The 22630-nt window shown below is 40.6% G+C and overlaps 1 protein-coding gene across 2 annotated transcripts in view; it reads right to left on the reverse strand.

The window, feature by feature from the left end:
- Positions 1-22630, reverse strand: part of nkain2 (sodium/potassium transporting ATPase interacting 2) — a gene marked incomplete at its 3' end in the record, with an annotated part of 73872 nt that overhangs the window by 14297 nt on the left and 36945 nt on the right. For both annotated transcript variants that reach the window (XM_079338257.1, XM_079338258.1), the window contains exons 2-4: positions 20116-20253; positions 19265-19345; positions 3944-4144 (exon numbers count right to left, since the gene is read on the reverse strand). In XM_079338257.1, coding sequence (XP_079194383.1) covers positions 3944-4144; positions 19265-19345; positions 20116-20253 — 420 coding nt within the window. The remainder of the gene's footprint in view (positions 1-3943; positions 4145-19264; positions 19346-20115; positions 20254-22630) is intronic.

Here is a 22630-nt window from a genome sequence, read left to right on the forward strand (position 1 = left end):
TTTGACCACAGTTTCCAAGGATTTTTACCGCAATTAGATCAATAGTGATTTCTTTCCCATTTTCTGCATCTTTACACAACAACCAGCACATTAATGAAGTGTCTTTATGGGTGAGTTGTTTGCCTGCCTGTGTGATAATATTGTTCATGTTGGATGCATCACTCTACTCCAAAATCGTTCATCCCAGATGAATCCATCACAGTCTTTATTGCACTGCAGATGCATTTAGCTGCGATAAAGGTGTCACATTCATTGGATTCAATCTGTTATGTGTAAAAGATGGCTACTTAAACTCAAACTAAAATGTTACTTCAGTTTTATTCCCCATGAGATCAGTAAACTATTGTGATGAAAATATGTTGTCAACTGTTAAAAGCTGCAATGAAAAATCACTGCTACACTACAATCAATAATCACTCTCATCTAAATGTGTTTGGTGCCTGTGTAACAAGCAAATAAACCACAGATTAAGTTAATGCAGTTTTAACCTCTCACACACACTCAAAAAATGACATTTTCATTTGATTCTACAGCTTTTAAATGAAACAATTGAGCACCGTCTGTTTACCCTTGCTTTAGGCTTTTCCTGAATTGATTCATGAAGTTCTTACCTGTCTGAGTCTGAAACAAACTAAAACTGGGAGGTTAAATTTATTCAAGAAATATGGGATTAGTGCTTTGGGGCACAGCGGTTGCCTTGGTTGACTGACATTCAATTCTCTTGCATTGTACTTCTCTTTCCTGATCTTTAAATAATAATAACAATGAAAACCAATCAGGTCCCAGTTCTGCTTTTCATGAATACAATAGTGCACGTATTGAAATCATTGTCCATTGCTCACTGTGACTTTCAATTCAATCAATGAAATGAAAATAAATACGACATCCCATATGTAAATGACTACACTCTGTCCCCAAGATGAATATAAAGTCATTTTCTATTTTATTCATTTCATTTACACAACCAAAAGTAATAACTTGATTTCCCTTGAATTTAATCACAAACAGAACCCACCTTTTCCCTTTGGTTGTGGACATAAGATATACTACCCACCCGTATTATTATGGATTTAAGGAACAATGACATTTGGATTGTTTTATTATCCCTGCCTGCATGGCACCAGGGACAGCAGTGTTGGTAGCTCCAATATGAGATCCAACTTTGTGCTCTTAATAAAATATCTTAACTTCTGTTAGACCATGAATGACCATAATAAACCATAATCATTATAACTGGCCATTCCAATTTCATTTGCACTTTAATGATTTTAATGTTTATTATTTTTCTTATGACCTGAAACATACGGATACAAACCTAACAGCATTTCCATTAGCTTTAGCCATGCCTTGTGTTTAGTGCTCATTAACATTTGTTAAATATTTAACATTCCACTTGCTTAACAATAAACCAATTACAAATTAGACAGTCGTATTAGTCTCACAACCAACTGAGCACCCAGCCTCAGTGGAGGACCCTGACAGCTGAGATGCCTCTGTTCCTTACATCTTGAATTTAGACTTTTTATTCTGTCCATCAAAACGTGTTGTGATTTCTATAAAGTATCAGCTATCCATCCAAGGAGTAAACATGCAGTCCAACAACCCAAACTCTAACCTCTCACTTAGTCAGTCGGCTGGTTCATCGTATGCTATTAAGGACCCTGACGCTGTTTCCACCAATTAAAGTGAAGCAGGCAGCCATCAGCCAGTGAACCAGTCAGACTGAGGAGTGTGGGCTCATGGAGCATGACAATGTTTCCACACACCAATTACAGCCAGACAGTGGTACGGCTGTGTGGTGGCTTGGCACTCAGCCACACTATCGTACCACTATCGATTGACAGAGAGTGTGTGAGGAGAGAAGGTAGGAAGATGCAGGCGCACCGAAACTCCCAAACTCTTTGTGTTGGGAGTAATGATGCATGCAGTTACATTTAAGTGTTGGCCTCTTTATTCCTCGTGTGTCTGTATTCATATGTGAGAACGCTAACTCTTTACTTCTCTTGACTGCCTCTTCTGACTCTGCTAATTATCGCAGTTTGACAGAGCAGGAGAGGAAGAAACAACAAGGGCGAGGGTGAAAGGCAGGAAGAATTAAAAAGACAAGGAAAGGTGTTTTCAAACAAAGACAACAAAAAACTGTGATAAAGTAGCTTAAGTAGCTTATATAAGTTATTCTATGTAAGTTAGGTTATGAAGTTATTAAATTAATAGAGCCTTCATGTGCTTTTCTTCACAACAAATATCACAAAGTTGCATAATTATCCCCAATTCCAAAAGCTATTTCAGTGGGCAAAGACGTTGGCATGCTTGAAATACACTTTACACTAAACTTAATGTAATACTACCTGAAGCTGCATGAAACACCAATTGATTAATTGCATTCATTTCAAAACAATGTTTCAACAACATACATAAAACAAATAACACAGACAAATTGCACAGAATCTAACAACTGCATGTGTATTTGTTGTTGTTTTTGTATTTGATATAAATTGTATCGGTTCAACATTTAAAGCTAGAATGTGTGACTTTTTGATCCAGTCGCCCTTGAGCGCTAGCATGAAACAAAAACAAACTGATGTTTGGTGGCACCTCTGCCACACTGAATACTCCTCTCTCCTATACAGCGTTAAAACCCCTCCACCTCCAGTTTACACAAAGGAGTTATTAAATTGGAAGCCACCATAATTAAGCAATGAGCACAGGCGGTTGACAAGATCGCCTTTGTCTCAAGCTGCCTTGTTGTGTTGACAGACTGGTAGCACTCGTATCTTCACATTGACCGTAATCTAAAAATTGCGTATGTGACATTCAAATAAGCAGTGAGTACAGTATGTTATTCTTATTTCCTCTAGCCCCTCACTTAAACAGCTTTGATATTCAGCAGATGAGCCAGCCGGCTGTCCCGTCCATGTAAACACGATGTAAATAGGGCTCAGACAACATCACAGCCAGCAGGACTCGTGCTGTCACTGACTAAGAGGATATAATTGATTTCTGCTATATTTGTGTAGAATGTTCTTCCTTTAATGATTTTGGTAAATAGTGTAATTTCTGTCTGAGAGTACAATATCAGTTCATTCATTCATTCACAAATTCATTAAGCTGCTGAGAAAACTTAATTTAACCCACTCTGAGTTTCCTGCTTAAGCACCAATATACAAAAAAAGGTTTACAACTAGCTTGTGACCACTTAGCCGCTAGCAAGCCATATACTGTATTTCCCCCAGGAGTTGATGAAGAACAAAAAAGGCGGTTATTCATTTCTAGGTGAGCGAGAGGGAGTATCAATGCGTCTGTGCTCAGTGTGTTAAGAAGCTGTTTGACACATTCACCATGGGTGTTTTTTTTTGGTTCCTCATTAGCTTCTCCATTGATAGTTAGCGAATCACAAAATTTTTAATTGACTGAACAATGTTCCTTACATTTGGGAAACTGGATAAGAATGACACACATGCTGAATAATGAATAATATCAAATTCAGTGGAACCATCATTGTAGCATTTTTAGAAATCAAATTCAGATTTGCCTGCTACAGTTACTAAGCTACTGTTCAGCTATTTGTCAAAATCACACTTTCTTGTAATCTATCCAGTACACAATTCATAATGTGGCACTCCTTTTATATCCAGTATTTTTCGAAATACAATTTTCTTTTCTACTGGACCTACGCTAGTTGATAGCAATTCAAGGATCGCAGTTGGTCAGTGATCCATAGATAGATCCATACATTTAGGAAAATGAATTCCTTTACAGAGTGCTGTGTTCGGTCCAAAACTGTACATGGTTCATCACATGTATTTAGAGAAGACCCCACTTTATGAGACAGGTCGGCCCTAATTGTTAAAAGTAATGTGGAGACGCAAGAATGTCTGTGCAGGTGCTCACGTTAATAAATGCAGTGCATACAAGGAAATACTTGTGAAATTCAAGTACTTACAGCCAGCAGTATCTGCAGTGAGGAGTGAGCCACCTCTATGAACTGGAAATCCATCAGACAGCCAGATATAGATATATATCGGTGGTCCTCAGGTGCCCAGGATGGGGGAGGGGTGATGGGCATCACCCTACACCCAGGGCCGTTCTCCATCCACCAGGAACGATGCATGGACAGGTTGAAAGTCAGGACAAGGTCAGAGTCCTGGCCGGGAAGAGTCAGACAGACAAACAGAGCGAGAATTGAATTCTATTTTCAAGTAAAACATCAACGTTTGTCAAATCAAGGGGTGGGAGATACATGGAGAAAGGAGGAGGGGGGGGGATGTTTGGCTCACAGCTAAAAATAGATTTTAGAGTTATGATCTGGGATCACTCTTATTAGATCTGAATCATACACAGGCAGGGTTATGATGAGTGCAATAAGAGAGGGAGGGAGAGGAGGATGTGAGGAGGCCAGGGAGGAAAAGAAGGAGGGAGGGGGGAAAGGAGGAGAAGCTTTGCTTTGATTATGTTTCTTCACGCACCAAAAGCTCTTGTTTTTCAGTCCATAAAGAGAGGGTGGTATCTATTTATTTTTTGTATCATGCGGGGTCAGCAACTAAAGTAACAGTTTTAATATTAAGCAACACGACTTTGATTTGTTTTTCTCCTCATTTTCTTCTGAAGCAAGACGTAAAAAGAAAAAAACATGGTGGAGCTGTAAAAACTGAGACACACATTCATGTGAAGGTGACGAGACCAAAGTAGCTCCTGTTGTGGAATTTTTTCCATTACCAAAGAGTGAAAATAAAGAGTGAGAAGATCTATTCAAAAAGGAACCCCAAGATCGATCTGGTCTCAGTGAACATTTATTCGAAGGCAAGATAAGCGTTCGAAGACCCCTCTCTCACACGGTGAGGAGAGAAAGAGGCCCCGAGAAAAGGCAAACATGAACACTTATACATTTCCATCACATTACACAGAGCACTTCCCCATCACGCCACATAGAGCCACTGCCCACCTGGCAGGGCACAATCTATCCCTTAGTGTGAGAAAAGAGACTACATGACTATTTACCATCTCCCAAGGCTGAGAAGGAGATGGAGTCCAGTGAGAAAGAGCCTGGGTGACTCTTCCCACATCTACAGAGTGTGAGAAACAGAATAAAGGGAACGAAATGATGGGAAACAAAACACCCAATATGCTGTGCATGTAGTGTTCTAAGACATTTCAGATACATTTTATATGACAGATTCTGTGAGACCTTCGTACAACACATATCGTACACATGGAGTAAAATTTTCCATAACACTCCACAAAGGCAGGTGAATCTATCACTCTGGTCCGGTCTGCAATGTCTACTCTAAGGATGGATTACTTAACACCGTTTAGATCATACTTCTCCAGGGAAAGAGTCTGAACTAGTTGGGTGATCCCTCAAACTCTAATTTAGTGCCGCCTCTCTCAACCACCAAATGAAATATCTCAACATGCACAAGATTCAACTTCTACGATCGAGTCACTGCACAAGTGATTGATCATTTTGTTTAAGACAGAAAAAAAGTTAGCTGAGACTTTTACCATTGGTCTCAGCTAACGCTGTGCTGACTAGCAGAAAAGTTAACTTATTGAGAAAAACAAGAACAACAACTTATTGAGAAATGCTAAACAGAGGAACAAGTTAACTACGACTGTTGGGATGCTGACATTACCACTGAGCTCAAAGCACTGCTGTGTTGAATGAGGCCTCACAGATCTGCTAGCAAAGCTGAAGAGCCTCCAGTCATGTTTTTTCTACTGACAGCGACTTTTTGTTCTTTTTTATTTATTCTGTTTGTCCACAGCTGCATGAGAAGTCTATCAACTTCGTATTACAGCCAGAAGCTGCAGAGAAAAGCACAAATGACAACAAGTAAATATATAAATATTCTCTCTCTGGTTGTTTCAGTTCTTCTTCACAGCAGCAGAGAAGGAGCAGAAAGAGAAATGGCACAGTGCAGTATTTCTGCTCTGGCTTTTCTTCAATTCATTTTACCCTAAAAGCCTTAATGAAACGCCATAAATCAGTTATGATAGTTGTCTGGGTTTAATTAATGCACATATTAACATCTCCACTTAGCAAGGAGAGACATACATCATCCCACAGACGGCCGCGCAAACCACAATGAAAACACACAAACACAAGTGATCACAAATGCACAATTTATACACACCCACTTTTGCTCTTGCACGGATTTTTGTCTTTATTCTAATGAAAAGCCATTATGTAATTTTTTAAATGCAAGCTGAAGACACATTCATCCTTTTACCAAGATATTATAAAATAAAAAAGATTCTTACATATGCAAGACTGATCCATAGACCACTATTTTTGGAGTGTCAGTGTGTTGATTTCAACCACTGTTTTCGCAGCCTTCCAGTTTGTGGGGATATAATGTAAGTGCCAGTCTAATTTATGATTATCAACATTATTGATTGCAAATCATCCTTCAAAAAAAACCAAGGACAATTCGTGAAGATATATTTTGTGGGCCATTTATGCCTTTATTGGATAAGCCGGCCAATGAGAGACAAGAAATGTTGAAGGCCCAAGGTCGGACTTGAACCCATGACTGCTGCAACGAGGACTATAGGCTTTGTACACAGGGTGCACAACACATCTGCTTATCTAGCCGGCGTTCTTACAAAGGACAACTCTTGAACATACACAAATCTGTGACTTGCACCGACGTGGTCTCACTCCCTTCGGTTCTTAGACTTGCTTCAATCCGGATACTCTGGTCTTGGTCGTGATTAAGTCTCAGTTACGGATGGTCTTGATGACAGCCCTGTTACTGTATCTTGTGGTGTTATTTTATTTTTTATAAATTTGATCCGGTATAAGAAATGTTCCGAATAACTCTAATGAGACAAAAACCTACACAAAGAGCTAACTCCCTGCAAATATCACATTTCACATCTGAGTCGAACAAAGGAGGAAATAAACAGATTCAGGTAGAAAAGCTCACACCTTCTGAACAGGAAACACTTCTTCATGAGGGGAATAAAATATGATTCTCGCCAAGTGTCATGTAATCTAAAAAGAGAAAACTTCTTGCATCAACTCCTGAGTCCACTGTCCTTGTTTCTACGTTATATATACTCCTCTTTGTCTTAACGTTTCACCATTTCTCCTCCCTCCACAACCTCACTTGACTCTGTCACCTTCTTTCTTATTGTTCGTCCTCGTACTTAATTTTCCCCTCTCTATTAATTCACACACTCCTCTTTTTTTTCCTCTCTCTACTCTGCCCCCATTTTCTCCTCTCTTCTTCTTCTCTATTTCAGTGTAATGAGTAAATGCCTCATTAGCGCCGAGCTCTGATTAATGCCATCTCCCCCTTGTTGTGCTCCTCTTTTTAAAGCGTAAAATCTCTCTACTTTCTCTCTTATTCCCCTCTGCCATCACTTTCCTCTATCCATCTTGTACTGTCACTGCTCCCAATCTTGCTTTTGTTTTTTTTTTGTTTTTTTTTCACCTCTTTTCTTGCTTTTGCCAGTCTGCAGTTCACTTCTCACTCTTCCTCTCTCTTTCTCACGCTGTGAAAAGAGGTTTGAAGGGGTTGGCAATAATTATTTTTGTACAGTCTGTATCAGTGCTTTTCTAATGAGCCTCTCATACAAACACACACACGCAGAAACAAAATAATTATCAGAGGAAAGCCAAATATAGCTGAATGTCATCAAGGCGAAGCAGGATGAGCTGGTGCTATTTCTACAGTTCTCTCCTGTTCCCAGTTTTTATGCTAAGCTAACCATCATTACATACATAACTTTGCATCTAAAACAGGATCAATCGTCTACAAATCTTCTGTACCAGCATTGTACACATCCGATTTCATTTAATACTTATGAATGAGGTTTATCTCCGGATTATTAATATGAACCACCATCCTTTCTGGGGTTTTTTTCCCCCTGTTTTTATTCAGCTGTGTGTGATAATGCTGTGACTGTGCATGAGTTCACTGAGGTCACAGGGTGTGTTATGCAGCTTGGATAAGACTGGTACCAATAAAACATTTTATTATCTCCTTTCCATTCATGCAGCTGCAGCGGGTCATCACAACAAGCCTCCTCCACCAGGGATGGAAAAACACTAATATAAAAACACATATTGCAGTTTTAAGCCTTCATTTCCTAAATGAGCAGAGTGCACTTTATGGACAAAGTGCTTTTATAACAATAAATCATCAAAACATGAACCGTTTAAGGGCTCACATTGCAGACAAAAAAATACTCCACCTTCACCAGTAGAATACAAAACAATTCAATCGCAGCCCTGTTCTGGCATTGATAAATTGATTTTCTACATTGTGGGGTTTATTTAGCATTGCAGAATTTATCCCATTAGGATGATGAAGACACATCTGACGAATAATCTGGAGATAATAATCTTTCTGCTGACGAATGTGTCCTTTTGCTTTTAAACTCAAACAACTAGTACAAGAACTCTCAAGCGTCATCTCTCTATTTGTATATACTGTGTTTATGTATTTGTGTGCGTCTGTGCCTATGTGTGTGTCCTCCTGAGCATTATGTGAGGCTGTTAGTCTCCATCTTTCCACATCATTCCTCCACATATTTCATTCCTCTTCCATGTTTCGCTCTCCTCTTTCTTCCCCTCACCCTGTCTCAAACACACACACACACGCACGCACACACACACACGCACGCACGCACGCACGCACACACACACACACACACACACACACACACACACACACACACACACACAAACACATGAACACACACTCAGTCTATAATTTCCCGTGTGCTAGTCGAGGACCATGCACTCACGCACTCAGGTCTTTGTCTCTGACTGTGGGCTAGTGCCGCTTCAATGAACCACATCTGTTTTCCTCCTGCCTCCGTCTACACCTCTTCCTCTCTCTCTATCTTCACCTCTCTCTCTCTCTCTCTTGCTCTCAATTTCCCCTCAATTTCCCACTTCTCTTTTTTCCTTTGTGCTTGAGTCCCAAGAGATGGAGGGATGGAGGGGGAAAAGACAGCTGAAATTGTATTTCCTCTGCTAGTCTGATGGTCAGAGTAACGTTACCGTTTAAAGCTACCTGGAGCTACATTTATTAGCAGTGTAACAGTTAAGATAAAGAAGGAAAATCTGTGTTATGAAACAAACATAGGTCCAAACTGTAGAGGCACAAGAAATATGGGTCAAATAATGGGGCAACCAAATCTGGTCATGTGACATAAACACAACGTTTTTTTTTTTCTTTTTCAAACAGATAATTGACAATGTACTACAGACTAGACTAGAGACGTTCTTCACTCTATTAATACTGTTACACACATTTAGACTGGAGTACTTGCAGGTACACAGAACTACTTGACACTCGTAGGACTAAAAAGATATACTTCACATTTTGCACGTTTTGACTGACATTACATTGAATGAGGTCCCACTCTTGTTGTTGTTTGTTGTTGTCACATGATATCTTACCTGAAACCTGTCAGTTGTTTTGTGTGGACTAATTGGCTCTGGTATCAGCTTGGTGCATTCACTGACACATTAGCTGATAACAGATACCACATTAAAGCCAGTGTTGGAGGCAGACTCTCAGACTGGTATAGATGAATTTGACTTATAGGCTCAATCTTAACTGGCTTATACCAAATTTACAAACACTGGTCCTAAGATAATTAAAGTAATACTGGCTTTAAAGTCACAACGCTCGAGGCAAATTGAGGAAAGACACAATTTATTTATTTATTCATTTTAAGTCTTGACCCAAATATTCTGGATGGCTGGACAGATGGAAAGCTGGCAAATGGAAGGAGGGCCATTTATTTCTCCTCAAGTGCCCCAGCATCTGCTCCCGAGACACAAACACATATATTCTTCACAACTCATCTCCTGGTACATAATCTAATACTTTTTAACAAACTCTGGTACAGGCCGTCAGCGCAGCGGACAGACAAAGACAGTGAGACTGACAGGCATGGGATGAAACAGTCAGATCGACTTTCTGACAGATAACCAAAGTCAGTTTGATATTCAGTTCTGTCCAGCAGGCAGCCACAAAAGATCAGCCCATCATCAAACTAAAGGGCAAAAAACCAGGCAGGGGACGATATTACTGAAGCTTTATTCTCTCTAAAGCCAATTTTTTCACTCTATTTAACTGAAGCTTTATCTCTGGCTTCATCCCGTTTTTTGATAATTTTCTCTCTCTCTCTGCCGGCTCTCTCTGTATCAGTCTGTCTGCGTTATTTCACACCAATACCATCAGTCACGGTGCATCTCCCTGCGTTATTTTGCTGTGATTTCCCATGGGAGTTAGAGGAGGCCTTAACCCATTATGCCTAAAGCACTTCTCTTCTATCAAATTGGTGTAGGGTGTTAGTGATTTTTTTGTGTGTGTGTGTGATTGTGTGTTGGGGGGTGGATAAAGATGAAGTCTGTTCAAGATCCCGGCCCTGACCGTAACCACTCCAAACCTATTAACATCTATAAGCGAATGCCTCAATGTACAACCATTTGAACCCCGCGAGCTTTCAGGTTGGTGGGGTAATTATAGAACAACTACCCCTGTACCCCAGGTGTGATCCACATAGAAATGAAGAAAGGGGGGCAAGCTAATTAGCTTTCTATGGTGTAATTGGCTCGCTGAAAACCACGCCTGGAGCCAGAGGTCAGCAGTGTAGTAAATCACAGCTTGGATTTGATCATTTTCATTACAAGAAATGAATAGAACATTAGCATAAACAAATAAAGCAGCTCCAAGTCAATGCTGCTGAGATCAATATTTTTGAATCAATATCTGGACAAAAGAGTGTGTTAGTGTGAAAGGCATTGTGATTCAAACAAAGAGAATTGTCCCCCAACTGTGATGCTCCAACAGCTAAAGTGAGCCTGCTCTGATGATCTTACAAACATGACCTGCTCAACACTGAATGACAGACCAAGGTAGCAATAGCTAAACACCCTAGAGCATTTAGATGTCAGAGACCTTTTCCACTTTGTAATTGGTGGAGATTGAAACCGAGCTGATGGGAATGTAGATATTGGCCTTTATTATATTTAATCTAATATGCAATCATCTTTAATAAATGTGTATTTTAGAGTATAATTCAGAAAACAACATAAGCACTCGGTGGATCGGATATTTACTGCAGCAAAATGGACACAAATAGATGGAAAAGAAAACTGAAGTGAACAGCAGTTATATGTTACAAACATTACGTTTGATCAGCTGTTTATGCTGTGGTCATTCAATAGATAGATAGATAGATAGATAGATACGTGTGAATGTACGTACAATGTGAATGAGAGCAGTACAGCAACGTGGCAATTTAAACCAACACTAGTATCCAAGCAATGATCATTGAAAGTGATGGTCAAAACTTACTTTTTAAGTGAAGTTGGAGTATTTTCCCCTCGCCGGAGTTTAAAAAACAACTTAAAAACAACATTATTCCAAGAAAGCTCAGTTGACCAAACCCTTAAGACATATACATTACAGTATGGAGGAAATGTAAATAAGCTGTTTCTTCCATGATACACAATAAATCCAATATTAGTGCTTACACAGTCAGTAAAGATCCATTACAACAAAAGGCTTTTAAATAACACCAGAAGCTTCCAAAACCTGAAACAAGTTCAACTGCGGCAAGCAAGTCAAACAAACCTGAACGATGACAAACCTGGCAGGGTGGCACCAGTGTGTGTAGCCAGCATTCTCCTTAGTCTTGTTTGTACTGTTTGTTGTCACTTGTCACAATACGATACATTCTCTATGTTTATGATTGCTAAGCATTATCTACTCCAACCATGAAGGCAATCCAATTTCAATCAGCCTTTACTGTTTTAAACAAGTCAAGCGAATACTTGTCATTGCACATGAAACCATACAGTAACAATGAATAATCAAACGTACTGCGTTACATGTACTAACAGCTCTGAATGATCACATTGGCTGGTGGGAGTGTCCCACTGGAGACGTGCTGGGGGAAAAAAAAGGCAATTTCATGCCATGATTTTAACAAATGCATCCCATTGATCACACACAGTCAGAGCTGATGCATTAACTCAGTGAATCAGGGTGGATGTTTTAACTAGAACGCCAATGATGTGGGATCCTCTCATTCATCGTCTCTATCAGCTGTGCAGACTGAATACTGAATGGAGTGAAATTAAGTGACTACCAGTATTCAAACCAGCCCCAGCAATCTGTATTTTGTACTTTAATTTGAAATGAATGGAGTGGTTTTGAGTTGGATTTACAGTCTTTTCTTTCAGCTACAATTTTTTAGGAGAGAGAAGCTCGCCCAGGTGATGTAAAATAGATATCAAAGGCACATTTTGAGTGTGATTTGAGCGTTCCTCTCTTCCTTTGTATTTTTTTGCTCTAACATGCTATGTTTCTTATTCTATCTTCTGTTTTTTTTTCTCTCTAATGGAAAGGACACTGATTCTCATGAGGTTTCATTCCGTAACATGTCATCTCCTGCAGCACCTATCATACCTTCGTCTGACGAAAACTCTTTGTCTCTCTGTCAGCTCCTTTTTCTTGCCTCTTTTACCCTCAATCTTTCAGTCTTTGGTTTCCGTTTCTCCATTTTTTTCTTTTTTTTTTTACTGTTCTCTGCATATTTCACTTTTCTCTTATCTTACCATTTTCCCTGTGGTCACTCGCCCCCTTCTCTGTCACAGAAACATTCTGTGTTTGCAGACTGAAATTAAATGCCTGGATGGTTATGGGACTCAAAATGGCAGTGTTTTGACTTTCTTTGCAAACACTTACCAATTTCTTCTCCCTGATATAATGAATGACAGCTCAAGCTTCGGGTAGAGCATAGACAAAAAAAACCCCACTATATACACACTCAGACACACTATGGAAACACTTTCACACATACAGTATATGCAAAAAAGCATGTGGGATAACCCTACCGCTGCACACCGCCTCCTAAGTGAATGACTGACAGCCAAGCACAGTTTGTATGTGTGTATCTATGTGTTTGTATCTGTGTGTCATCTGACGCCCACAGGGTGGCTGCATCTTTTATATGGCACAGTGGACTACTGACAGTGAGCTGTGTGTGTGTGTGTATGTGTGTGTGTGTGTGTGTGTGTGTGTGTGTGTGTGTGTGTGTGTGTGTATGTGTGAGCATGTTGACAGTTCTCTCTCTACAGGCCCCTCTCCAAATGTGTCAGGAACGCCACATCAGAGAAATCTTTCTAAAGATGAATTTGGTGGCATTGCAGCTGTATTAGATAGAGCAGTGGTGAGTGACAGGGAGGATGGGAGTGTGACAGACTGATATGTGGTATGAATCTCAGGCTTAAACTTAAATTACTCTCAGGCAGGATGCACACCTTATCTATTCTGCTGGGGCTCCACATGGGCTGTATTGAAGAAAGATACACATTAGATAGCAAATGTTTAGGAAGGCAGCCGTGTTGTCACAAGGCCGGGGATGAAGCATATAATTGACCTGATGGTTGTCAGAAATTAAAATTAAAACTAGCTAGTATATCATGTAGTCCATAAGAACATCGAAGGGGTAATATTCTTCTCAAACTTGAAGTCGGTGTTGCTATGAAGAGAAGTGAGGACAAGTAGTAACACAAATAGAAAAAAAGTGCACTTCTTGTGTTTATTTTATTGTTGTCAGTTGAGTGCATAAAACATACATGAGGAAAACCTCCCAGGTTACGACGGCTCTTGACTCACTGTTGAAGACGCCCCAGGCACACCTGTCAACCTTTTTAAACAACCTTTTAACCATACTGCACTAACAGAATGAAGGTTCACAATTTCTCTGCCATGCACTGAAAAGACTTGGCCCAAACAAAGTTTGTCTGACCCAAATTAGCCCAGAAACATGGGACTCTCTGATTGGTCAATCAGAGAGCCAACAAGGGGTCAATTGTGTTACTTATATGACACACCCTGTGAGTGTAACTTCTAATTGAACCATAACTCATCCTGTAGAGCTGCCTGTGACTCACAGCACACCTGTGTGCAGCAGGTGTAACTAAAGGAAAGGATGACGTGCTGTTAATAGATGGACACTCGATTCAAATCGCTTGTTGCATTTACATTTTTTCTATGCAGAGGACAATCAGACTCTGCCTGTACAATGCTCAGTTCTCTGACTAGTGATGGTCAAGTCAATGTTATCTGTCCTAAGTAATGTCCAGACTTGAACACAATAAACAGATGTGAGTCAACCGACTATTATTGATCAAACAGACTATTATTAAAGATTATATCATAGTGTTTCTGGTTTGCACCAATCATCATAAAGTGGCAGCTTGTGCTTTTTCTCCGGTTCAGGTTTCCACGCAAAGCTAAGGAATGATTTAAAGGGAAAGATCAGTTACGTCCAAATTGAGCTCCAGCCCTACTGTGTGAGTGGGACAATACCATTGACTCATCACTGGCACATCAGTGTACCACGCATGCCATGTCGACATTCATGCTAACGATTTTTCACATCTCAGTCATTACAGTCTGCGTGTTCCTCTGAAGTTTGTCCATCTGCCCGGCGTCTGGTATCAGGGCGTCAAACTGAGCCGACGAACTCTGACGAATGTCCCCTCCTCGCTCCCTTCTTCCACCTTCCCACTCGCTGTCCATAGTTCACTTTCCATTTCAAGAGGAAATGTCAGGTATTTCGCAAATTTCACACTATTTAGACTTATATATTTCAAATTATCACTCAATGAAACACATGATATTTGTCGTCACCTAGCCAAAAAAAATATTGTTGAGGAATGTCTGCACTGTAATAATTAAGGATTGTAAAGTCCAAAAGGAATTGTTCTTTTTGTCTGTGATTCTGGACCTCAATACAACATCCAAATCTAGGGATTCATGCAAAAAAGGAGATGGCCAGACTTTAAGTATTCACTTAACTTTCTGTCATCCTGCCAGCCCTATCATAAACATTTACTGCTGGCACTGTAGATGCACATATTGGTTTGATTCATGGGTAAAAAAAAAAAGGGGGGGGGGGTGTTGGCATTGTGAAATCGCATCAAAGCAAACAACACAAATCCAAGAGCCACTGATAACACAGCAGAAATCAAAGGGAGGCTGATCTCTGCTTCTTTCACACACAGAAGGATGTCACTTCCCTGTAATGAAGAAAAATGGAGTCTGTCTAAAACACTTTTGTCTTATAAGCCCGAAGTAATGGGCCTGAGTGTGTAAAGTAATGTATTAAATTGCCACTCTTCGCTGGGCGATACATAAAGGCCTGCACTGTGAACTACTATTGACCATAAATAGCAGAGGGCTTCTTGACTGGAGCACATTTCCTCAAGTCCTGACTTTGGAAGTGTAGAGAAGGAGAGTGAATGAAAAGGAGGAGAGAAGGTGCAGAGGAGCATAGGACAGCTTGTCAAGGCAGATACTTTGCAGAACAACATGAAGAAGACTTGATTATAGGCTGAGCAGAGGGAGAGGGAGATGAATTAGATGGAGATGAAGCAGTCAAAGCGCAGGAGGAGGGAGAACCAGAGACGAGGGGAGGAAAAAAAAGAAGAAGCTGAAAGCAACAGAGAGGGAGATTAAGAGATCTTCATTTACATCACAGTAAGCACAGGGTGCACCATCATTACCCTTATCAAATACCCACGAGTTATGCAGATCCAGTTCGCTCAGTGAGTGGTATACATAAAAAGAGGCAAGGCTGCAGGAGAAGTACGTCACGATAGCATAGATTTATCTTGATTTCTTCACCACGTCTGTTTGATGTTTTGTCATCTTAATTTAAACCTGTACTGTGTTTTTTGTTTTGTTTTCTGGCCTGTCAGAACATTAGCTCTCAACTTTTAACTGATTCAGCTTTCTCCTCAGTCATTTGTGTAGTTAAGTCATGTTTTAATGTTTTGATTTTAGGCGTTAGTCTCATTTATATCAGAAATAATGAAGTCATGTATGGGACTATTTTCTTTGATGTGTAATGTTACAGTGGTTGGAGGTTTTGCTCCACATGTTTAAGTATTGACTTAAATATTGTCCAGTGTCTGAATCATGGTTGAGACAACAAGCAAAAAATGTTTAATTAACTTAACGCAGTAATTTTGATTCATAAAGAAACATTTGGAAGCAGCTGAGTTTGATTGGTTGACACCCTTCACCCTTCTGTCTTCAAACTCCAAAGCTACTGCTGGCTAAATGCACAGATCATGACTTTGCAGATGCAAAGCTGACATTCATGTTTTGTCTTGTTGATCCTTTGATTGCTTTCTGTCTCATGTACTGCAGATAGAAGGAGTTCTGTTACATTTAAGAACGGGTAACGATAGTTTTTTTTTGAAGGGTAGCAGGAGCTCAGAATGTAGGGACTTGGGTTGGGAACCAGAGGGTTGCTGGTTCAAGTCCCAGTGAAGACCAGGTCTGGAAATTGGTCTTGTATAATCTGAAGCAATGCCAGTTCACATCCTGAGCACTGCTGAGGTGAGCAAGCACTCCCCAATATCTCAATAAGAGAGAGTAAAATGGATTTTCCCCTCGCTAATAAAGTATATATTGTCATCTACAACTACTAATGCTAAAGCTACTCATAAGGACAGAGTATTTGGGGATAATGCTTAATAAGGTGTCCTTACTTAAGATTGCCTTGTTGTCATGGTTTTTTCCATTGTTGCTTAGTAACACAGCAATGATAAACAAAACTGTTCTTATAACAGAGCATAAATATTCTGGTTTCACCTTTTGGGCTTTCTTTATTCTGACAGAATAGCTCATATAGCCACACTTGTTTTACATGTGGTCCAGTGTAATAATAGCCCTTAGGTCAGTCAACAAGCCCTGTAACGGGAGGTGATGAATTCACATCCCATACAACAGCTGGTGGATGTGGGCACAGTGGGGGAAAGTAGCTCCCCTCTGCCTTAGTAACTGGGTCAAGGTTGATGTGCCCTTGAGCGAGGTGCATGCAAACTGTGCCGGTCCTAAAAACAAGCTGTTCAGCATCTGGTTCCCGTGTGCTTCCCTCGGATTGGCCAGTGGGTAATTGATAAAGGTGTCCTTAATTAAGCGGCTGCTTTACCCTTGTTAGAAAGCAGCTGTGGAGATTGACACTGACTAATATGCATTTATAAGAAATTATAAAGGATACATTTGGTGAACCATTATTATGCAACCTCTCTAGCTGTTCCTAAAGAACAAAATAGCAGACAGGCAAACACTTTTAAGTGTGATAACAGCAAAACCCAAAACAGCTATTCCCCTATCTGAGCTGTGTCTGTTGTTGGTACAACCAAAGAGACCTCAGGGACAGTGAGAGATGTACATGAAACCAGAGATTATGTGTGTGTGTGTGTGTGTGTGTGTGCGCGCGTGTGTGCGCATGTGTGCGTGTGTGTGTGTGTGTGTGTGTGTGTGCGCGCGTGTGTGCGTGTGTGTGTGCGCGTGTGTGCGTGTGTGTGTGCACGTGTGTGCGTGTGTGTGTGTGTGCGTGCGTGTGTGTGTGTGTGTGTGTGTGTGTGTGTGTGTGTGTGTGTGTGTGTGTGTGTGTGTGTGTGTGTGTGTGCGTGTGTGTGCGTGTGTGTGTGTGTGTGTGTAGGAGAACAGACTGGGTATGAGTATATTAAGTTATAAGTGAGCATTAGACTGAACAGGAGCGAATGTGTGGCAAATACACATTCGCATACAGTCTGAACTCACAGGAGTAGTGCTGGTGAAGAAGGGGGAAACAACAGATTAGGGTAGATGATATGTGGTGCTATATCCCCAATGGGAACAGCAGTTTATTCAAACTGGAGGCAGACATGTTGCATAACTCACAAACAGACGAGTAATTAAGAGCAAATTGTTGAGGTTTTTTTTTGTTTTTTTTTAAACAGCCCAACACAGAACATAATCAGCCATAATCAACATCCTCATCAACTGATTTCTTCTGTTTATGAAGCTGTGATTGGCTCTAATTAATAGTCATCACAGTTGATAATCAGTATTTGAAATCAACTGATTAGTACTGCTGAAAGGTTAGACCTTTGTCTCGACTAATGTGTTTACTAATAATATGAGCAAAGAACAAATATGCTGGAAAGGATAGAGTTAGATGAACTAGAACTCGATGTCTTAAATGTGAATCGACATTTCTTAGAGCTCTTATGCGTAACGTCAGTTAGATAAGCGGTCCGTATGGAAGTAGCGGCTGGCAGCCAGAGTCTCGCTCCCTGTGATCATAGCAGCTGAACTTTCACTCACATCCCTCTTACATGATTTGACCCTTCCTGTCAGGAGAGACAAGGAAAAAGCCGTTTCAGCAATTTCCCTACTCGCGGTCAAAGCAGCGACATAAATCCAAAGCCTTTTGTCATACCGGAAGGTTTGCTTGTAGACTACACGGTGTAGATTAATGCAAGAGAGAGCGATACTTCTCTGCTGTGTAGAAACACGGGCTTACAGCCACAATATCAAAAAAAGATAACAGTCACAGAGAGAAAGATAGAGGGGTCAGTGAGTTCAGGTTGGGAAAATAAAACGTATTCTCAATCAGGATTCATCAGGAATTTATCTGTTTCATGTCAAGGTTTGTCCTCTGCAGTTGTTCTTCATTTGCTTAATGTGACAGTGAACAGAAAGACTTCTGTGTAAGTGACTCTTGAAAAAATTATATTTAATAATGTAATGTGGTCAATACACATTTGGTACAGAAGTGACTATTAGACTTACATTTCAACCATATTTCAAGATCCGCCTGTTTGATATGATCTAAAATAACCTGCATTAGCAGCTGACCATTCATTTCTATTATAGTGAAAGCCAAGAATAAACATTTACTACATATATATTTACATATAAACATTAACTGTTTAATAAAAGTTTCTAAAAAGCTAGTCGCACTGTGCTCATGAAAACGAGCATATCTTAAGAACAAACAAACAAGTCTCTACTGTGTTTTTTATTTTTTTTTCAAGTAATGTGATGAAAAAGTTGCCTCCTTTTCAGAGTCAGGAAGCTCGTGGCAAAGAAACAAAGGTCAGGGGTGAACTCAGGCCGCCTGCTTTGATGACTTCAGCTCCTGTACATGCAGTGTGCAACATGACCCTATTCTATTTGGTGCCTGATAGATAGATAGGCAGATATCTTTTTACCTACATCACCCTTAGTTTCAAGGATTGTAAAGAAAAGAACAGGATATTATTGTAATCAAGCTTTGGGTATCATGCAGGCCTGTAAGTTAGCTCAATCAGTGGGATTTTGTTCTTCTCAAAGTAAGTGAGATAAGTGTCAAAGCGTGTAAAGACATTCATGCTACCACCAGACTAACTAAATCCTTGACAAGGATGCAGAAATAATGCAATTTGTAGTTTTCTTACCTTGGATAGATCTCCAACCTCCAGGTAGAAACAGATGATGAAAACATTCCAGGTCATCCACACCACCAGCCAGGCCGCGTACTGTGGAAAGAAGAGGGAGAGGAGAGCGGGGAAAGTGAGAGGCAGACGAGATCTGACAGGCTTCGTTGGCGAAATTAAAGAAGCATGTTCACGTGTTGCATTTGGAGCGAGTCAGACTGAGGAGAAGAGCAGGGGGAGGCTTCACTTTTGATGTTGTTGAGATGCAGAGACATAATAAAAACGGCAGGGAAAGCAACCAATCACCTGGATCAAACCGGACAGGGAGAGAAAATAGATAGCAGTGCTCTGTGTGTGTGTGTGTGTGTGTGTGAGACGATCTTTTAGAGAGATGGGTGGGGTTTAAACAACGTGTGAGAGAGCTGCTCTTAAGCCTGCAGCGGCAACTACAGTTTTGTAGGAATAAACTTTTTTTTTCAACTGAGAAGAGAAACAATTGTTTCTGTGAGGTAAGTTATGGTAACTCCCATTCCACACCTGTGTTTTTACTGTTATATTTCCTGATGTGTCACTTCAATCAGGAATTGATCCATTAGTTATCCTTTTTAATATATTTACTCATGCAACTATGCCTGTTGAAAAGCAGCTCCTCTGGGTGCATATCTGCATTAATATATGTTGATGCTGATGGTCACTTGATATGCTCCAGCTCTAGATGGTCTAGCTCTACTTTGAAAAAAGAATTTCATACACAGATAAAGCCACAGAATACACTCACTGCCAACCAAACAAAACCACAATCTAGTGTATTTATCATGAGAGTGGAGCACAGGCTAAGGACAATCTGAGGATTGTTTGTGTCAGATACCTACCCCAGTGACGTATCGCGGCCTGAACTGAATAGTACCAAACAGGCCGAGGATGACGACTATGATGTGGATGAAGTTGGTGAGGATGGGAGCCCACTGGTAGCCCAGGAAATCTATCACCTGACGCTCCAACACACTGACCTGAGAGAAGAAGAAATGAAGAGAAAAATTAGAAATGAAAACAAATGAACGTTTGTTTTCTCTACATTACTTATGACACTTCAGGGATGTGTCAGCAAGACACCGTCATACAAACACTCCCCGGCTGGCCTGAGCACAGTTTGTTCTGTGACCACTGTTTCACAGCTTGGGGACATTTTAAGTGAAAGCGTTTCCTTTCATGCTACTCCGTGCATGATGTGACGTCATGTTGATTCAATGTCTCGTACTTGTGTTTGATGAATCGTTATTACGATTTATGTTTAGTTCAGTTTATTAGTTTAGTTGTCAGGGATCATGTACAACAATAACCTCACAGAGAAAAGATGCTTTGTACCAGATTATAACAGTTTGCTAATTTCCATGTGCAGTTGACTCGCAGGTCAACACAGGATACAGGTACAAAACAATAAAACATATAGTCATATCATATGAAATACACATGCTAAGACTACCTTTACACAGGCTACCTTTACAAGACATAAATGACTCATTGTTCACACATACACACGAGTGTAAATGACAGTAAATAAGGCAAGTCATTTAATAGAGATAAATATAAGGATTCATCAACTTCCAAACATCCTGTGTATTATTTTCGCCTTTTCTGTCTGTGTCGGATTTTTTGGTAAAAGTTGGATCAAATGTCCCCAATGTCTGTGGGCGTAACCAGGATCTATCTACAATTACCACTTTCATTTTAATGAAGTAAACTGTAATCAGGTGGTGTGTGTGTGTGTGTGTGTGTGTGTGTGTGTGAGACTGAAAGAGCAGTGAAGGTTTATCATCATTCTGTTGCTTGAGCTTCATGCTGAGACAGTTAATGAAGTCAGCACAGCAGACGATATGGCACTGCTAAATATATATTCACACACACACACACACACACACACACACACACACACACACAGGGAAGCGACCTGAAGTGGAAGAGAAAGCAGGAGACAAATGAAGTGGCATATTAGGTAAGAGAAAAAGAAAGAACACAAAGGCTTAAAAAAGAAGTCTAGTTTGAGAGAGGAGGACAGCAGACAGAAACCGAACGTAGAGACGAAGAAAGAAAAGAAAGGAGATCAAAAAGGAAGAAACAAACAAATGAAGATGTTGATTTAAATGACCTTTTCTTGACCACCACTACACATTAAACACCATGGTTCATTCTGTGTTTATCTCACACACACACACACACACACACACACACTTCTGGATGACTGAGCTTAGATGGCCCTAATGTGAGACCATATGGCAGGCCACAGCTTATCACAGCCAAATATCAGGTACACACACACACACACACACACACACAGTAACCTTGTATAAACTGCATCTATCAGGCATTAGGTTAAACTATGAGAGTCTTTATTGGATGTGAGAGTTACACAAAGAGGAAGGTTGTATGAATGTGTGTGTGGAGTGTGCGCTCATCCATGTGTGTGTTTGTGTGTCCCTATGTCAGGGAAGGTCTGCTGTGCTTGCTTTTGACAGCACCTGCTGTTGTTGGACACACAGGGCTCAGCTGGCACCACAGTGTGTGAATGATGTGTGTGTGTGTGTGTGTGTGTGTGTGTGTGTGTGTGTGTGTGTGTGTGTGTGTGTGTGTGTGCGCGCGCGTGCGTGTGTGTGTGAGACAGACATTGTTCCTTTGTGTCTGAGCCTTTTTGTGCGGGACAGGCTCCATCTTTGTGGTTCTTTTTATTTCGGCTTGATTTGATTCAGTGAAAGTGTGTTCTCTCACTGACAATTATATGGTGCTACAATTGTTCCTCTCTTAAAAACACACACACAGACACACACACACACACACACACATATGGAGGCCATTATAAGAAGTCAGAGGCCTCAGAGCCTATTACAGAGGCCCCTAGGGGCCCCTCTTTCATCACCAATAGTATAAACAGTCTTCACTCCAGCTGGGACTCACACACTCACACTTCCTTCACACAATTTGATAGCGGGGATACACATCTTGCTTTTACACTTAAGGCAACATCCATGTAGATTTCCCCTTGGTTGTTTGAACACACATCCTTAATACACAGTCAGAAAAGATTTGCTCTAACCTAATACAGAAGCCTATGAGGGGCAACTTGAGAACAAGAGCATCTGTTCCTTTTAGATGTAAAATTCTCATTACTTGGCTCAGCTGCAAAACACGAACTTCAGCTGCTTCAGTTCACTCTGCGCTGCAGAGCCACTGACAGTCAGAGCATGCACACAGACCCCGCTGCTTTAATCCCAGCACCCTTTGCATGTGTCAAATCCCAGAAGCTTCATATAAGGTGTGAAGTCACTCTGCCTTTCCAGCAGCTCGGGGGGGGGGGGGGGGGAATGGAGAGAGAGATGGAAAGCTGTAGACAAC

The sequence above is a fragment of the Symphodus melops genome, assembly GCF_947650265.1.
Source record: "Symphodus melops genome assembly, chromosome: 1".
Taxonomy (NCBI): Eukaryota; Metazoa; Chordata; class Actinopteri; order Labriformes; family Labridae; genus Symphodus; species Symphodus melops.